This window comes from Macadamia integrifolia, chromosome 12 (assembly GCF_013358625.1).
Source record: "Macadamia integrifolia cultivar HAES 741 chromosome 12, SCU_Mint_v3, whole genome shotgun sequence".
NCBI lineage: Eukaryota > Viridiplantae > Streptophyta > Magnoliopsida > Proteales > Proteaceae > Macadamia > Macadamia integrifolia.
This window is the reverse complement of record NC_056568.1, coordinates 5665599-5682650: the sequence shown is the minus strand read 5'-3', so window position 1 is coordinate 5682650 and position 17052 is coordinate 5665599. Positions and strand designations below refer to the sequence as shown.

Genomic DNA, 17052 nt, shown 5'->3' with positions numbered 1-17052 from the left:
TATGGGTATTGTATTCTTGGGGGTTTATTTGATGGTATTATTTCTTTGTTTCTTGCTCTTATTTGTATTGTTTGGGGTCATAAACTGCGGAGTTAGTTACTTGTAATCTACTCCTGCATTAAGTGGTATCAGAGCTATGGCTCAGACAGAAGAACCCCAACCCACCCTTTAAGATGTGATGAAAGCAATCCAAGCCTTGTCTACGAGGTTGGATGGACATGACCAATAGTTGGCTGACCTAAAAGAGAGTACTGCTGCCCACTCTAACACCCAACCAACTGTTGCCCAAACTAATGTTCAACCTGCTATTAATTGCATTGGTAATGTTCCCAGAAGAGTCATTATGCAACCTAGAAGGAATGTCCCAGCTCAGAATGATGAGTATGACAATCAACTTTATCAGCCTGACGATACATACAAGGTCAAGTTAGAATTGAAAGAGTACAATGGGAGGCACGATCCTCTCTACTACCAGGACTGGGCAACTTCCTTTGATGACTACTTCCGATGGTACCGTATGCCTAAAGAAAGGACAGTCCAATGAGTTATCACTAAGCTAACTGGTGGAGCTAAGGACTGGTGGAAGAATGAAGAAGACAAGCTCATGTGCAGGCGCCAGATGCCTCGCAGTTGGGAAGACTTGAAGTTCATTCTCAATGAAAGGTTCTTACCACCAACCTACCGACGTCGGCACGACATGCTGAATACCATCAGGCAAGGTACTATGACTGTAGAAGAATATGCTAACATATTCAATGAATTGCTTTCACGAACAGGTGCCTATAAGGAAGATGAAGAACTACTCATATCCCGTTTCAAATTGGGATTAAGCCATGACATTCATGAGAAGCTTGGTGTGATCGAAATACCCTCCATGAATACTTGTATTAACAAATCCTTAGAGGCGGAGGACTTGCTCAAGTCAACTCCTCGACGTTCTTACCCACCAACTCATGATTCTGAGGAAACATGGCTAGGGGAAAGGCAACCATTACTCCAAACAACGTCCCACCAGCCACGTTAGACAAGGGGAAAACACCTAGGACTTATAAAGAAGGCGAAATCAAGTGTTTCCATTGCAGAGGTTTTGGTCACGTTGCCAAATTTTGCCCCTACCGACTGAACACCAACTCCGTCATTGCTGCACTTGAAGCCAATCCAAAGATGTTAGTATGTGAACCACAACTTGATGATTGGATGGCCGATACCACCACTGAAGACAAGGAGGAAGGTGATGAAGTTGAAGGTGATATGGATGATCGTGGTATGTATATTTTAAACCTCATTACATACTTGAATGAGGACACGAACACTGACAAGGGATGTGAAGAGCCTATGATCGAAGAAGAGCAAGTAGAGGACGTGCTAGAAGATGACCTCATGGATACATCTGAAGTCCTTGAGGTTGAGCATGTGGAATTCGTCATCCCATTAAATTATCTTGCAGATCGAGCTCCTCACATTCTAGACTACATCTTTATTATCAAAGAGCTACCTGAATTTTTCTATGGCTTGAAGAGGGACGTGCACCATAATATAATCACCCTCACACTCTACAAAATTTGAGGACGAATTTTTTCTAAGAGAGGGCGAGTTGATGTAGATAAGTCACTTGGGCTTATTTTATTGCAAATAAGCCTTGGGTTGTATTATATATGTGTTGGGCCTTTGATCCCATGGGTTTTCTTTGAAATTGACCACTTTAATGGGCCTAAAATATGGGTAGAAGATAGAAAAACGAGATTTAATTCATTAGTTTAGTTAGTTGCTATTTAATTCAATAAAGGCCCATTAGGCCATTGGTCGGTTGTAAAGTCCTATATGGACTATTAGTTAGTTAGTTCTACTCCATGTTGGAGTCATAAAGTCAAGTCCTAATCCTATTTTGAATTCCTAGTTGTAGTAGGAGTGTCTAGTCCTATTGGGAAACTAGCTCTTAGTTGTAGTAGGAGTGTCTAGTCCTAGTGGGAAACTAGCTCCTAAGTAGTTTGATTGCTATTTTGCCCTCTATAAATAGAGGAGCCTATGTACTCATAATTGGAGATTTGAATGAATGAATTATTGAGTGATTACTTTTTAGCTAAAAAAATTGTTATTGAGAGGTGAGATGCCTAAACCTTTGAGGGGTGTGATACCCAAAACCTGAGGGGTGAGATACCCATTCCTTTATTCTCTTTCACCCTTCTCAACCCTCCATCGATTCTTCTTTTTCTATTTTTATTTTCTGTTTGTTGTTATTAGAAGTTCAGACCTATTAAAGCATACAAAATCAGAATCAGCCAGCCAAAGAGTTCTTGTTTTTGAAGCCAATCGACCCTCATTGCTACCCAAGTTTGAGATCTGATCTACAGATCCTTTGGAGAACTGGTTCTATACTCTAAGATCAATCGATCCTCTCTTGAAGGTTATCTGAAGAAGACAAGTTGATGTTCCTGCAGAATTCTTCACATTCTTTCTTAGGTCTGAAAATCAAGAAAGTGCGTAACTCCATAACCAGCCGTCAGAAGCCCTTCATATTTGGGGGTTTTTGTGCCCTCCCTAGGGACTATCTACACCCAAAAGTACAGCTCAATCGGACTCCCACAGACCTGGCCGCACCTTTCTCTCTCCTATCGGGTTGGGTTTTGGGCTGGTTTTGCTCCTATATGGGTATTGTATCCTTGGGGGTTTATTTGATGGTATTATTTCTTTGTTTCTTGCTCATATTTGTATTGTTTGGGGTTATAAACTGCGGAGTTAGTTACTTGTAATCTACTCCTGCATTTAGAAGCTTTGCAAGATGAGTGATTTCCCAGGGAACAAAAGTGTAGACAGGTTAAGCAGGTGTGTTTACAGAGAGAAACAAAGCTTCATCAGCAGAGTAAAAAAGAGATCGTGAAACATCCAGAGAATGGTTCTAAAACCTGTAGAACATATGACGATGAAGTATTGCTGCATGGGTTGTAGATACCTGGGGGGAACCATAAATCTGGATTTGGATTTTAGGCATATATCTGAAAGATGAGGATCAATCAGAATTACTTTAAAATTAGGGACAACGGTGATGAACTCAGTTCCAGCATGAAGTTTAGTCTGAGTAGTTCCAAGGCAAGCATTTGGGTACTCAAGAAATCTTGTGTCAAGCAGTGCTTGCCGTGAAACAATTGGAAGGCCCTTTCTGCCATGAAATGTAAATGCCTATTGAATGGCTATAAAATGGACATTTGTGTAACATTGTTGCTAGTATGTTCGTCAGCATCAGTAGGTATAGGATGGATATCGATTATCTAACGCTGAATTCTGAATAATTTCCTGTGAGGGCAGTTGGGAAGATTAGGAAACAGAGTCTTGACTGCCGATTGCAATTTGGGAGAAAGATGGCACTCTTGGGAGGACATAGGAGGTCAGGACACTTCCCTGGATATGCCTTCTTAAAGAACTGAGAGCCCACCCCCAGTTGATGCCCATGTATGCCCCCTCATTGGCCCCCGCATTGGCGTAGTGGCAGTGCGACTGGTTAGCGTTCTTTTCCCTTATATATATATATATATATATGGGAAAAAGATCCTCACCTCGACACTGTGGGTATGCTTTTGCATACCCTGTCACATCCTAACCATATGGGTTCCACATTTATTCTTCCTCTCTCCTCCTTAACCATGTGGGTCCCTGTTGACGAAACCGTTTCCCTCATTGAGATTGGTGGCGTGGGGAACCTCTCTCTCTCTCTCTATATATATATATTCATATATATTTTCAAGCAATGCTGTACACAATTTGGGTCCTAACTGGTTTGTCACATGGCAGATATTAGGTCTAATCACCTAACGTCCTTAGTCAGACCTAATTACTAATTTTATGGTTAATCATATCCTTGCATATCTTTAGCGTATCTTACATTTGTTAGCTTCTCTCCGGTGTGTCTCAGAGACGTCTCATAAAACCACCTGCCTGATTTGCTTTTTGATTGTTGACACCTTGTAGACAAGAGAGAGACAATTTTGAAGCAACCTAATGTTTTTTTTTTTGGATGAATAAATAATTCATTTCTAAAAGAAGATGAATATACAAGGGAGGAAGGGGGGAGGGCAGATCACCCGTGGAAGGGCCTCAGCAAAAGGAAAAAGGGGGGATACAACCCAAGGGGGGAGGACTCAAACAATCAAGCCAAAACCCAAAAGGGGGGGGGTGCCAAACAATCAAGAAGGGGGAGACAAAATGGCTAGGGGGCTCTAGGATACAATAATGAGCTTGTTCCTTGGGGAATCCCTAACCGGTTTCAATCTTAAAGAAGCAAGCTTATAGCGGACATCAAAATAGATGGCATTCCAAATCTTGTCATTAGTGTAAGAGTTGGAAGTCCATCTTCTAAGGTTCCACTCTATCCAGGTATGGTTGATGGTGGCACAAAAAGTAAGCCTTCCAGCAGTGTCGCAGATAGAGGAACTAGCAAAAGTCATGTCCACCCAAATCCAGTCTCTGCTAACGGGAAGTTGTCTCGTTTTGGAAGGCCATCAACCGTTAAGGAGACTCTTCCATATGGTGGAGGAGAATGGGATGGAGAAGAAAAGGTGGTCAACATCTTCAGTGGCATTCCAATAGAGGCAACAAGAGGAAGGCACCTTGATGTGACAGTAAAGGAGGAAAGACTGCGTGGTGAGGCAGTTTGTCATAGCTTGCCAAGCGGTGAAGTTGTGGCGAGGGATGTGGCCTTTGAACTAGATGACATTATGTTAAGGGACACTGGGACCAGAGGGATGGATAAGGTTCCTAGCAGAGGCAGAGGAGAACTTACCAGAAGGGCAAGGTAGTCAGGATATGGGAGTCCTCTCTTTCCTGGTGACCGGGGAGGAGGGGGGGAGGCAAGGAGGACCAGATGTTGAAAAAGGGGTGGGGAGGAAGGAGGGGGCACCATACATCGTTCCAAATGATGGAGGAGTCATGAGCATATCTCCCTAAGCCAGAGGAGTAGATGATTCTAGGGCTAAGAATTGAGAGAAGGATCCCTACGGGATGCCAGGGATAGAGCCAGAGGTTGGTTCTGGAACATCAACAATAAATGTAGAGATGGCTCCAAGGGCGGCAGGCTAGCAAGGAGAATATTGTGGCAGACCCAAGAGGCATCGGTAGCAATGGAGACAGTCCAGATGGAGTCATTCTTAAGAAGATGAGAATACACCGAAGTGACCCAAATGCTATTGTGCTTGGAAGCAATTTTCCAGAAGAGCTTGAGAATGCCCATAGAGTTGACTTCCTTAATTCTTCTCAACTCTATGCCTCCTTTGGATTTGGGGAGGCAAACTGAGGCCCAACCAAGAGGGTGGAAGCAACCTAATGTTGACTGTCATGAAAAAGGAGAATCCATTTGAAGTATTAAAAGAATTTTAATACAACCAAAAGAATTTTATACGGTATTAGGTAGTGTTATCTTTTTTTTTTTCCCCCGACTGTGTGGACCATACTGTAAGTTCGTACTGAAGGAGCATCTTTATAAGTAATAATACAGGAATAAAATAAAATATATGTACAGAAAGTGCAGTTGCTTGGACATAAAGCTAATTCTGAATGAGTGCTTGCTGTAGGTTGCCTCTGAAAAAGGACTATTCTCACTTGCCATAAATCTGCAAGTAGGTTCCTATTCTTTTTCTCTCTTTTCCTAAAATCATTATTTGATGCATCTAAAAGCTGGAAGTGATGATAACATGATATCATTGCAGGTACCTGGTTCAACCCATTACAGTATGGTGTTTTATTTTGTAATGAAACAATTGGTACCTGGATCTCTGTTGCAACGTTTTGTTGATGGGGATGATGAGTTCCGCAACAGTAGGCTGAAGCTTATTCCATCAGTTCCTAAGGTCTGTTTCTTTCTCCAAATACTTTAAATAGTTGGGCAACATTTGATATGGATGCCTGGATGTAACGAGCATTCTGATTTCTGGCATGGTTTCAAGGATTGGGAGGGATCACATTAGTGCTTCTGAACTCAATCTGTATTGGTACAGAAACTGATGCCAGGATCACCAGATCCACTGAATTTCTTAGACCGAGTGTGACCAATTGCAGTTTGAATAACCCATTGACAATTTCTTGGAAATGCTGTCGATGGACTGTCTACTCAAACTAATAGGTTTTTTCAAAGGGACATATTATCCGGTTCACTATAGCATTAACATGCTGTATATAGCTTCAAATTATATTTACTTACATTATAAATAAAAACAGAACATTTTATGGATTTTAATCTCCTATAAGTTTAATTGAAAGTTCTACCAAAAAAAATAAATTTAATTGAAATTTATCAATTTGTTTTAAAGTTGAAAGTGATTCAAGTTCAATTGTTTAAGTTTGTATAGTAGCTTGGATTTCCTAGTACTAGAAACTCTTGTCTAGAACCTATCACAGACTTATTGCTTCAGTGGTTCCTTGCATGAAAGCTCCACTCCTTAATTTGTTTTATTCTCTGGATAACTCCAATCTGGCAGAAAGGATAAATATTTAACTTAGTGGAATTCATGGAGGGCATGGTTCATAATTTGGCTGGAAATGAATGGGATGTGAAGAACAAAAGGAAATTAACATGGGTAAACAAGCATACATAGGGTCAGTGGAACAAAAACACTCAGGGAAATAGCAGTACCTTGGAAGGAACTGTCTCTTCCAATATCTTTTCTCACGAGAAACCAAGAAAGAACTAAACTTAAATAAATGAAAAAGAAAATGGTTAAGTAAATTGAGAAAGGATGGAAAGAGCAAATAAGTGTTACCTGGTCCTGATTGGATTCTCCCGCATTCCTCCCTTGTGACATCTCACTGAAACGAGTCTGTCCATGGTCCACATGCCCAAATACCAATTGACATTCTTTGAAAGGGCTCATAGCTCTTCAAACATTACTTCCCTCCATTTGTATTGAAAGAGTATGTAAGACACCATGGCACACAAATGCGTTCTCTTTTGACTGTTTGCTGACACACCATTAACATGATCACATATTGGAAAGCTATGATAATTAATTAGAATGATTTTTAGCCTAGTATGCTTATAACCAATATTATTTTTTTCATTCTGACTTGACATTCATCTTTTTTTCTGGTTTGCTTTTTATTTTATTTTTGTTTTCAGTTCCTGATTTTAGTCTAAAATCATGCAGGGTTCATGGATTGTGCGCCAGAGTGTTGGAAGCACTCCATGTCTGTTGGGCAAGGCAGTTGATTGCAACTATATTCGTGGTCCTAACTACTTAGAAGTAAGAACTAATTATTGAGTGTTCTTAATACATGATGTACATGTTATCTGTAGACAGGCTTGACTTGGAGCAAGTGGTCATTTTTATAGTCTAACATATATCTTCACTGTACAGATAGATGTTGATATTGGTTCTTCTACTGTTGCCAATGGAGTGTTGGGGCTTGTTTGTGGCGTAATTACCACTCTGGTTGTTGACATGGCTTTTCTTGTACAGGTAAGTTGTCCGTCTCTATGGGTTGTATCTTCATTTCTGTAGTGGAAAAATCCCTATGTTATGGTTTGTAACCACTGAGTGGGAAGTCTCCCTGGAGGTGCTCCTCATTGTGGTTGGGGCACTACTTTGCACAGCATTGCCTTACCCTGTCGAGTCCCAGAAACCTTCATTGGGTATCTCAAAGATGGAGTCTCCTTTTGGAGTTGCACTTTCACTGGGGTTCTTGTGCCGAGAGCTTAATCCTTGTGTTAATGGTCTATGGTGCTGTGTCCCTACACCTCTTTGCTGCCTTTCCTTGTTTCAGAGATCAGCGTTACCTCAACATTTGATCTTCTTTTCAGTATGCCTTTCTCTTTTTTATTGTTAATAATGAATCAATTCTGGTTCGGTTGGTATAGACTTGAAATGCTCCGGAGTAAAATGAAGTTGGGGATATTTTTTCTTCACTTAATCTTTTGGGAGTAAAGCAACGGGCCACAGTTCAAATCGGTTTATCCCTTTTGCTTCTGATGAATCGAACTTTAGAATATAAAGTTTTATGTTCCTTCTACTCTGCCCATATTACATGAAAACAGTCTACCAAAAAATAAAATAAAACATATGATAATCAAAAACCATGTGATGTTTTCTACAGGCAAACACTTTAGATGAGCTGCCTGAACGACTTATTGGTGCTGTTCGTGCCTCACATGTTGAGTTGTCATCAGCAAGAGTTCCAGTATTGGAACCCAATCCATCGACTGCGGAATCTAACAGTTGATTTGCAGCAAAGTTTGTATCCCGTATTCTTTACTCAGCTTTCTTTCTCTGTAGATCTCCAAGTAATTTGTCTATACTACATGATATGTTCGCACACATATATAAGTTAGTTCCCATTTAGAGCAACTCCACTTTCCATGTATTCTTTTGAGGAGTCTTGTTTTTGCTGGAGCATCCTCTCCATATGTTGAGCATTCATAAAAGAGAAGCGTGATTGTCACATATCTTACTAGAGATTTTAAGGTTGATAAATCTTTCTTTGATGGTTTCCATTTTTTCATGTGGGAGTCGGTAAATTATTTCATTTGTAACGTCTTTAACTGTTTCAGGTAGTGAATCTATGGTAGACTTGTAGCCCACCCAAGAGTCTTGTCCATCCAAGAGTCCTGTCCATCCCGACCATCCCACGGATATCAGTAATTATATGGATACAGTGACGGATTGGCATCGAAGAAACATGAGGGAAGAGTAAGCAAGAAGAACTGCAGGATGATCTTTTTCTTGTGGCTTGAATTTGGAGATATTAAAGTGGATAATCAGTTCTTAATATTGCTTCCATTTAACTGTCAGAAGACAGAAAAAAAGGGGAAAATAGATTTTTTTTTTCCGCCTATATTCGTTGATATCCTAAAGAGGATGTGGTCCTGCAATTCAGATGGAGATTTTGGTTTTTGAACTCCAAATTGTTTGATGTGATGTGCTAATTGGACAAATCTGAACTGTTTGAACATGAATTGGGCATAATATGGTTGTCTGGTGTAGTTTGGGGCCTTGTCTGGTCTACCTTATTTTCAATGGGTCTAGAAATATTCAAAGATGGTGTTTTGTCACCAATTTTCTTTGTTTCATTTTGACAATTGGGAACTCAGATGCCAGGGGCTCAAACTTAGATCAAGCATTAGAGCATGTTTCCTCTTGTTGTCTTCTCTCTCTCTTCTTTTTTTTTTTTTTATCCTTCGAGAGCGAGCCAGGCATTGTCCTTTTTATTCTCTTGGGGAGGGGGAGGGGGAGGGGGAGGGGGATGGTGGACCTTGTTGATGGTTGATGAAGGAAACAACCTCTTTGTAAGTGGGGATAAGGTTGTGTACATTATGACCCTCCCTGGACCCTAGTAGACGTAGCCTTGTATTTGCAACTGCTTGAACTTTAGAGATTTTAAGGAATATCTGGTGCATAAGGCTTTTGCATGTGTGAAGTTGGGGTACGGGAATTACGTAGCCTTACCTTGAGATGTTGTTTCGATAAAGGATTAAAAGGACTGCTCCAAACTTGACTAATTAAATGCAAAATTCTGGAGATTAAAAAATGAGGATTCTAAAAAACTCTCTTATTGCCGGCTAAAACCCAAGGTGGTCTTGGATTTAGAGTAAAGTAGTCCAGAACGTAGCCCTCCTCTCCCATCTTTGTTGGTGACAAATTATGGCAAATATAAACGATTGGAATCATGATTTTGAATCTCATCTAGTGTCAACCCTAGACTCTAGCAATCACTCCCCCCTCCCCCCTCCCCCCCTCCCCGGGCTTTAGACTCCATGATTCTATGGTTTGAATACCAAGGGCTAGTTCCAAGAATATCATGCACCATAGTTTGAGAAGGAGGTTTTGATTTGATTTGATTTATTTATTTATGTTTATAGAAGAAGAAAAGAAATGCATTAGATAAAAGAAATAAAAAAACATTGTTATCTGGATTATAAATGGACAGATACAATTTCCTAATCATAGCATTATATGCTATATGGCCAAAAAAACAACCACTTCATTCCTAGGCCTGAGCAAAAAAGAGAGAGTAGGGAGGGTATTATAGACATCTAGAAAGAGGGAAACAACGCTATTAGGCCATGAAGTGGTTGTTAGATTAAAAAAATTTGGATCTGTAGGTCTTTGAAATTACTCCACACTTCCTTTATGCTCGATCCCCTCACTTGCTCCGGTTGAACTCCAAGAAGGAATCCCCTAGTGATAGCTTCAATGGAATTTCTTGTCATAAAGTAATCGGTTGTGAATGAGATACATTCCCCCTTTGTAAAGGAAAGTTGCCCAACTGCACATCTTGAAAGTTGGATTGTAACAGATACACAAACCATAATAATAAAGTCCAATTTAGGGAATGAAATTGACAAAGATTGAGTACTTGCGGTGGTAGTTGTTAAGGTAGCTAGATTGTAGACTATTAATCCACCGTAAAGTAGGGGAAAGGATTTTGTGGGGATTATGTTTATCAAGTTTAAAGATTGTGTGATCCTTATGGTTCCAAATAAAATAGCATATTTTAATAATGATGGAGAAGAAATTATTTCAATTATTCTCAGGAATCAAATTGGAATTGAACAAGTACATAATTTAAGTGTTGAAAGGAAGCAATAGAGTGGTATTCAGTATTTAAAACCAAAGGGCGTGCATCCCAAATATGCTTAGTATACTCGTTAGAGAGGAAAATGTACCATAAGAACTTAGGCTGAGCATGACAGAAGCCACAGGATTGGTCATCTTACTTTCGTTTCCCCAAAATATCCTTCATGGGGAAACCTCCATGGCAAAGTCTTCAAAAGAATATCTTAATTTTCAAGTGTATGGGAGTTTCCATCAGTATCACTACCAATTTGAGCATGGAGAAAAACAGATACTCCTATTGGAAGATCCAATTGGGTTAGCAATCAAGGTTGGGTTAAAGAATTAGTAGCCAGCTTAGTGGTTAGGATTCCTGTTTTAGATATGTGGCACCACCAAACATCAACCTGAGACTTCACGGGAACATTTAAAATATCAAAAATCATAGATAAGGGGAGAAAGGAAGTAAGGAGACTTGTTTTCCAACCATCCCCACAAATCAAGTAACGTACCTTGCAGATGGATGAGGGGGGATAATTGGAGCTGCAAGTTATTAAGGGGAAATGGGTAATTAGTTATCCATGGATTATTCTATATGTCAGTTTTGCATCCATTACCTATATTACGTGAAATCATTTTGGAGAGAGTGGGGAGGATACTTACAATACTATTCCACATGGCAGTGCCTCTCTTCTTTAAGGTTGTGGGATGAAAAGTGGATCTATTAGGAAAATATTTGACAGATAAAACTTGAACCGAAAAATAGTCCTTTTCACAAAGGAATCACCAGCCCAGCTTGAGTAAAAGGGTTTTGTTTTAAGATGGGAGTTTCGATCTTATTCCAACGGTTTGAGACTTTTGGTTTCTTACCTCTCTTAGCGAGGGGTTGGGGTAAGGCTGAATACCCCTACATTAGTTTTCCTAAACTTTTAAAGGAAACAAGTTGTGACCAAAGTGGTAAACTAACAAGTTGCAACCTTCTTTAATTTTATTTATTTATTTTATTTTTTAATGTTGTAACTTTAATTTGTCTTATTCTCAATATTGATTTAATGTAATATTTAATGCAAGGTGAAAAAGGATGTTCATAAAGTTGAAAGTTGTTTAATGCAGCATATAATGCAGTTTTCTTGATTACCTTTAGCAAATTTTTTACTTGACGTCAAAATATGGTTTTCTAACCATGCATTTGACGGAAAATTGAATAGTCAGTCATATATATATATATATATATATATATTTTTTTTTTTTTTAACTTTCAAATGGTTCCAAACGTTAGTTAAGGACACCACAAAATCTATGAGGCTCTTAACGAGACCTATCATAGGACATCCAATTATTATCATTGTGCACAATCTCAGGCCTACAAAATGAGGTATCTACAAACTGTCTTTCTTTAACTAAGACTGACTATAATAATAATAATAATAATAATAATAATAAATTAAAGAATTGATTCTTCATTCCATCAAGATGAGCGAAATAGTCTTTATTTTTGATACCTTGCTGATCAAGGTTCACTCTGTGATGCTCTTTGTGGCGCCACAACAGAAAACAAGGCTCTCATTAACCCAAATTCAACAAAATATTGTAGGATTAGAAAAACCATTCCTTGACTACTCCCAAGTCGGACAAGATCCTAAAGAAATTGGAAAAAGCACTTACACAAGATCTCATAATTTACGCATCTAAGCCAATGAAACTAGGGGTAAACTATATGATGGGTATTTAGATGATATTTTCTAGGGATGAGAGTATGCTATCCGCTGTTGTAGGCACTTGTTAATGGGCATGGTCAATGGGAGGGCACACGTCAACATCTTCAGCTTGGAGTAATACGATCTTTTTGCACCGCTATTTGTAGGCATAGGTGCACATCAACTGGTAATGTTCTTTCTTCGTACATGTATCTTCCTTTACTTGAATAATCATATTTATATTTCCAAAACTATAAGGAATCTCACTGAAGGATTTTGTTTTAAACCATGATGAGGAGAGAAGACAAACCGTTAAGCCTCATAAGTGCTCATATAAGTCATAAATATTATAACGTAAAAAACATTACTGAAGGTTGAACACTATTTACGTTTTGGAAAATGGAAATACAATACCAAGACTTGGCGAGTTGGGGTAGAGGAGAATGGAGAATGGACTAAGATTTATTATAAGTTTTTTTTTTTTTTTTTTTTTTGGACTAGTATTTGGGCTAGACCACATTTAAAAGATGACTTGACTTGCTTAGTTTTATATGATTCGGGAAAAACAATCGAGTCTGTAGTGAGTCGGAAATATATTGACCTAGTCTGGTCATTTTTTTAACCAGATTGAGCCTGCTTGAATCTTGATCAGGTTTTGTAAAATTCTGACTCGACTAGGGTGATTCGCTTGAGTGGCATTTGACTAACATTTTGATTAGTCAGCCCTCTAGTGGGATTTTCAATTATTTTTGCAAATCACTCTTTTTTGGTCTCTTCCAAAAAGTTCCAAACGTTAGTTTGGGACGCCACAGTCTAGTGTACAATCTCAAGGCTCCAAACAAGACCTATCATAAGACATCCAATCATCATAGTTGTGTGCAATCTCAAGACTACAAAATGTGTTCTATGACTAAGACTGCAAATAAGCAAAAACAAAGAAGTGGCTCTTCATTCCATCAAATGAACGAAATAGTGTCTAGTCTAGTACCTTGGACAATGGCACAAAGTGGAAATTTAGGAGCTCTTCATGGAGCCACAACGGAAAACAAGGCACTCTTAGCCCAAATTCAACCAAATATTTTAGAATTAGAAAACCCATTTGCTCAAACACTCCTTAGACATGAAGTCTAACAAGATCCTAAAGAAACGGGAAAAGCACTTAATTAATATCTTATAATTCATGCAACATAGATATAAGCCAATTGAGACCAAACTATTTAATGGGTATGAAGATGATCTTGCCCATGATCCTCCTTCAATCAGATATCATATTTACATCTCCAAAACTATAAGGAATTTCACAGTAAATCTTTCTTTGTTTACTCTCTCTCTCTTGGCCCCTCTTATTGGCAATGACATTTTTTATTTATTTTTTTGATATTATTTTTTGTAATAACACAGTGAAATAAACTCTCAAATATTCATATATTTACAATATTCCATTTCAAGTTACGAGTAGTAGAAATATCCTTGAATTTTCCTGCTGTCTCAACGAAAGAGACTGATGGAATGGTCTCTCTCATGGTATTCAAGATGTCAGCCATGGAAGGCCTAAGACTTGCATGTTGACGAAGACATTGTGCAGCTATGGAAGCCATAGCTATCACTTCCCTATCTTTAAACTGACCCTCCAATCTTGAATCTACCATTTCTAGTGCCTTCTCTGGATCTTGCAGAATTGGATTAGCAATTGATGTCAAGAGCTTCTCCTTTTTAGTACAAAAGGCTTCAATTCCTGTTATTAGTTCCAACAAAATCACACCAAAGCTGTAAACATCATTCTTCTTTGATACAATGCCTGTCCTTAGGTAGTGTGGATCTATGTACCCTGGAGAACCCATTATTGAATTCCTTAAGGAAGGCACAACCACTGAAGAAAAACCCATTTTCGCATACCCGAAATCGCAGAGCTTACAGTTGAGATTTTGATCTAGGAGGACATTTGATGCTTTGATATCACCATGAACTATTGGAAGTTTACAGTTTCCATGAAGGTAATCAATTGCTTGAGCCAATTGGTAAGCAATCATTATCCGATTGTTCCATGGAAGTACTGAATTCTTTCGGTCTTGAGTGTAAAGCTTTTCGTGCAAGTTTCCATTTGGAATAAATTCTAACAAGAGGACACCTTCTTCTGCAACATAAATTTAATGACTTTTGAGATTATTTTCTTTATAAATTAAAAGCATAACACATTGACACTAAGGCTGGGTTGGGTAGTCATCCAGAAAAATGTTTCTGACTTTTTCTCATACTATGGGAACTAAAAAACGGAATAAAGCATTTGTTGTCAATTTTGTGTTTTTTCGTTCTTTTTTGGAACAAAAAGGAAAAAAAAAATAAAAAAAGTAGAAACGCAAAATGATGGAACGAAAAAACCTTGTTCCGTCAATTCTGTTTGGTTCCAAATAAGAAAAAAAATGAAAACTGGGATAATCGTTCCTAAAACAGGTTCACTAAACACCAAATTTTTTTGTATTAAAACTGCATTTTGGCACAAAAATTGAAAGTTCTGTTTTTGACACAAAACGACATTTCTGAAACTGAATAACTAACCAAGGCAGCCTAATAGGTTTACTTTGGTCTAATTGAACCAAATTGTGTTTCTGTCCTAAAAGAAGAAGCAACTCAATAGAACATAGTTGAGGAGGCCCTAGACCTCCAGCAGGAGGAGAAGGTATGAACTACTAAGAATTGCCCCTCCAAGAGGGGAGGACCCTGGATATGCATCCCAATTCATAGGCGTGTACCCAAATGCTTTCAGCTTTTGGATCACTAATTGGACGAGTAGCAGAAGTACCTACCTCTCTCATCACAGTAGCCAAGAAGCTTGACAATGTTGTTGTGTTGGACATGAAGAAGGGCTTCGAGTTCTAGCTTGAAGACTTGGCGAAGACGCTCACTCTGGTAATGGATCTTAATAGCTCCAAGGGAGAAATCTGGGAAGTAGCCGAGGTAGACAGTACTGTATCCTCCTTCCCCAATTACATGAGAGAAATTCATGGTGAACTTCTCTATCTCAATCCAACTGAATCTCCTCACAGAGTTAATTTTCTTGTTACAAGACTGCAGGTGGTCCTGATTATCAGAAGGTAACTGAGGGAGGATCAAATCCTTTGGTTCCTTAGCACCGCCGGCGGCTGAAGTGGTTACCGACAAACTTCGATGCTTTCCATTGCCTAGCAATCTCTTGGATCTACGCTTGATATTGAGACTTAGAAACTTGAAGCAACCCATTGAAGAATAAGCTAGCAATGGGTGATCAGAAGATAACAACTAAGAAGCCATTCCAGATCTCTCCTTATGTTTGGACTATCAAAAACCCATATAATATAATTGAATAAGAATCTTGGAAGCTAAAGAGGGAATTGAATTAAGTTGAGGGGAGGCAGTACTTTCTAAGGAGGAGACCAAGCTAGGGTTACCTTCACCCACTGACAAGTAGAAACAGCATAAGATCATGTCCAGAAAGGTTTAGAGAGATCTAAACCTTTCTGGAGGAGGAAGACCAAATGACTTCCCAAAGATGGGTTCCACGTTCATTGGGGTAGGAAATTTTTTGGTTGGACCCAAATGTGGAAGAGAAGATTTAGTGCTTATAATTCATATGTGGAGTCGTCCACATATGATCATATGATTCAGAAATTCCAATCACCTACTCCTCTCTCTCTCTCTCTCTTGGTTGACCAGTTTAGATCAAGGGTTCATAAAAAGGTGGCATTTGGGGAAGATTCAACTTCTTGGAAGGGGCAAAAAAACAGAAAAAAAGGCTTTGGAAGAGGTTGGGAATTGACTTGCCACTTACCAGGGTTACGATATTGAGTTAAAATATAAGCAATGGGATTAGGTACCTCAAATTAAAGAATGAGTTAATTAATGGAGGGTTGCTTGTAATGATTCAGATCCACTTGTTACGCTGTTATTAAAATTTGAAATGGATCGGAGAGAAACGATTGGTTCTTTGACCTGATTAGCCCCATAGGCCATATGTATAGCCGCCCTGAATATGTACCATGACCAACTATACATTCACCACAAGTCAAACTTTTAAGCAAAGCAAAATAGTTAAAAAAATAACAATCTTTGATTTGGATCCACGGAAAATTAAAAAGAAAAAGAAAAAAAAATGTAATATAGATGGACCACCCATAAGGCCCCCAAACCTGGCAAAATCTACACATTGCACACTTATTCTAACCAATGCTTCAGATTCATCCATTTGGAGTTTCTTATCCTTTTCAGGGTCTGTAGGAAGGTTTATTTATTTATTTTTATTTTTATTTTTCACTATGTTTAGTGAAATATAATGATTCATTATTTGTCACAAACATTACATGGGTTAGTTCAATGATAGAGGCGTATGGCATATCTAGTGTACGAGACTCCCACATATGTGAGGTTCGGGAGGTGAGAACTACACTGAGAACTACACAGAGAACTACGCAGCCTTACCCCGAGTAGACAAATTTAAGCTTAAAATGAGTAGATGAAGAAGTTAAACTTATAAAAGATACAATTTTGTATTTTATATTCATCTCCGTTTGATGACATTTTGATAATTTTACTAAAACCTCGAGTAAGAGTTTTAAACAACTTACCTTACTTTGCATTAAAATTTCACCATTGAGATATATGTGGGGGTCCTCTATCACAAGGGCTAACCAATAAATATACTATCAAATGGGAAATACTAAGGCGATGTTATACTTCACTAGGTATAGTGACATCCAGAAGGACCCTTTTGCATATCCTTCTAGGATTTCTTAAAGGTTGTGTCCTTCATGCACAATAAAACCTAATAAATTTCTCCCTATATTGAGATG

At 38.7% G+C, this 17052-nt stretch overlaps 2 protein-coding genes across 9 annotated transcripts in view; one reads left to right on the top strand and one right to left on the bottom strand.

Moving 5' to 3' along the window:
- LOC122057070 (protein ENHANCED DISEASE RESISTANCE 2-like) overlaps positions 1-9117 on the top strand; it is a 125705-nt gene extending 116588 nt beyond the window's left edge. For 7 of the 8 annotated variants that reach the window (XR_006133447.1, XR_006133443.1, XR_006133444.1 and 4 more), the window contains 6 exons: positions 5562-5606; positions 5697-5837; positions 7131-7226; positions 7341-7442; positions 8077-8444; positions 8531-9117. Coding sequence is in view for 1 of the 8 variants with exons in the window: in XM_042619065.1 (XP_042474999.1) it covers positions 5562-5606; positions 5697-5837; positions 7131-7226; positions 7341-7442; positions 8077-8202 (510 nt within the window). In the remaining 7 variants the exon portion in view is untranslated. The remainder of the gene's footprint in view (positions 1-5561; positions 5607-5696; positions 5838-7130; positions 7227-7340; positions 7443-8076; positions 8445-8530) is intronic. The other variant, XM_042619065.1, reaches the window with a different exon arrangement.
- Positions 9118-13368: 4251 nt separating this feature from the next.
- LOC122057653 (probable receptor-like protein kinase At4g10390) lies at positions 13369-15937 on the bottom strand. The gene is made up of 2 exons (XM_042619837.1): positions 15034-15937; positions 13369-14363 (listed from the first exon to the last, which is right to left on the bottom strand). Exons 1-2 carry the CDS (start codon positions 15464-15466, stop codon positions 13651-13653), a joined length of 1146 nt encoding a protein of 381 aa, XP_042475771.1. The 5' UTR covers positions 15467-15937; the 3' UTR covers positions 13369-13650.
- Between the last annotated feature and the right edge of the window lie 1115 nt (positions 15938-17052).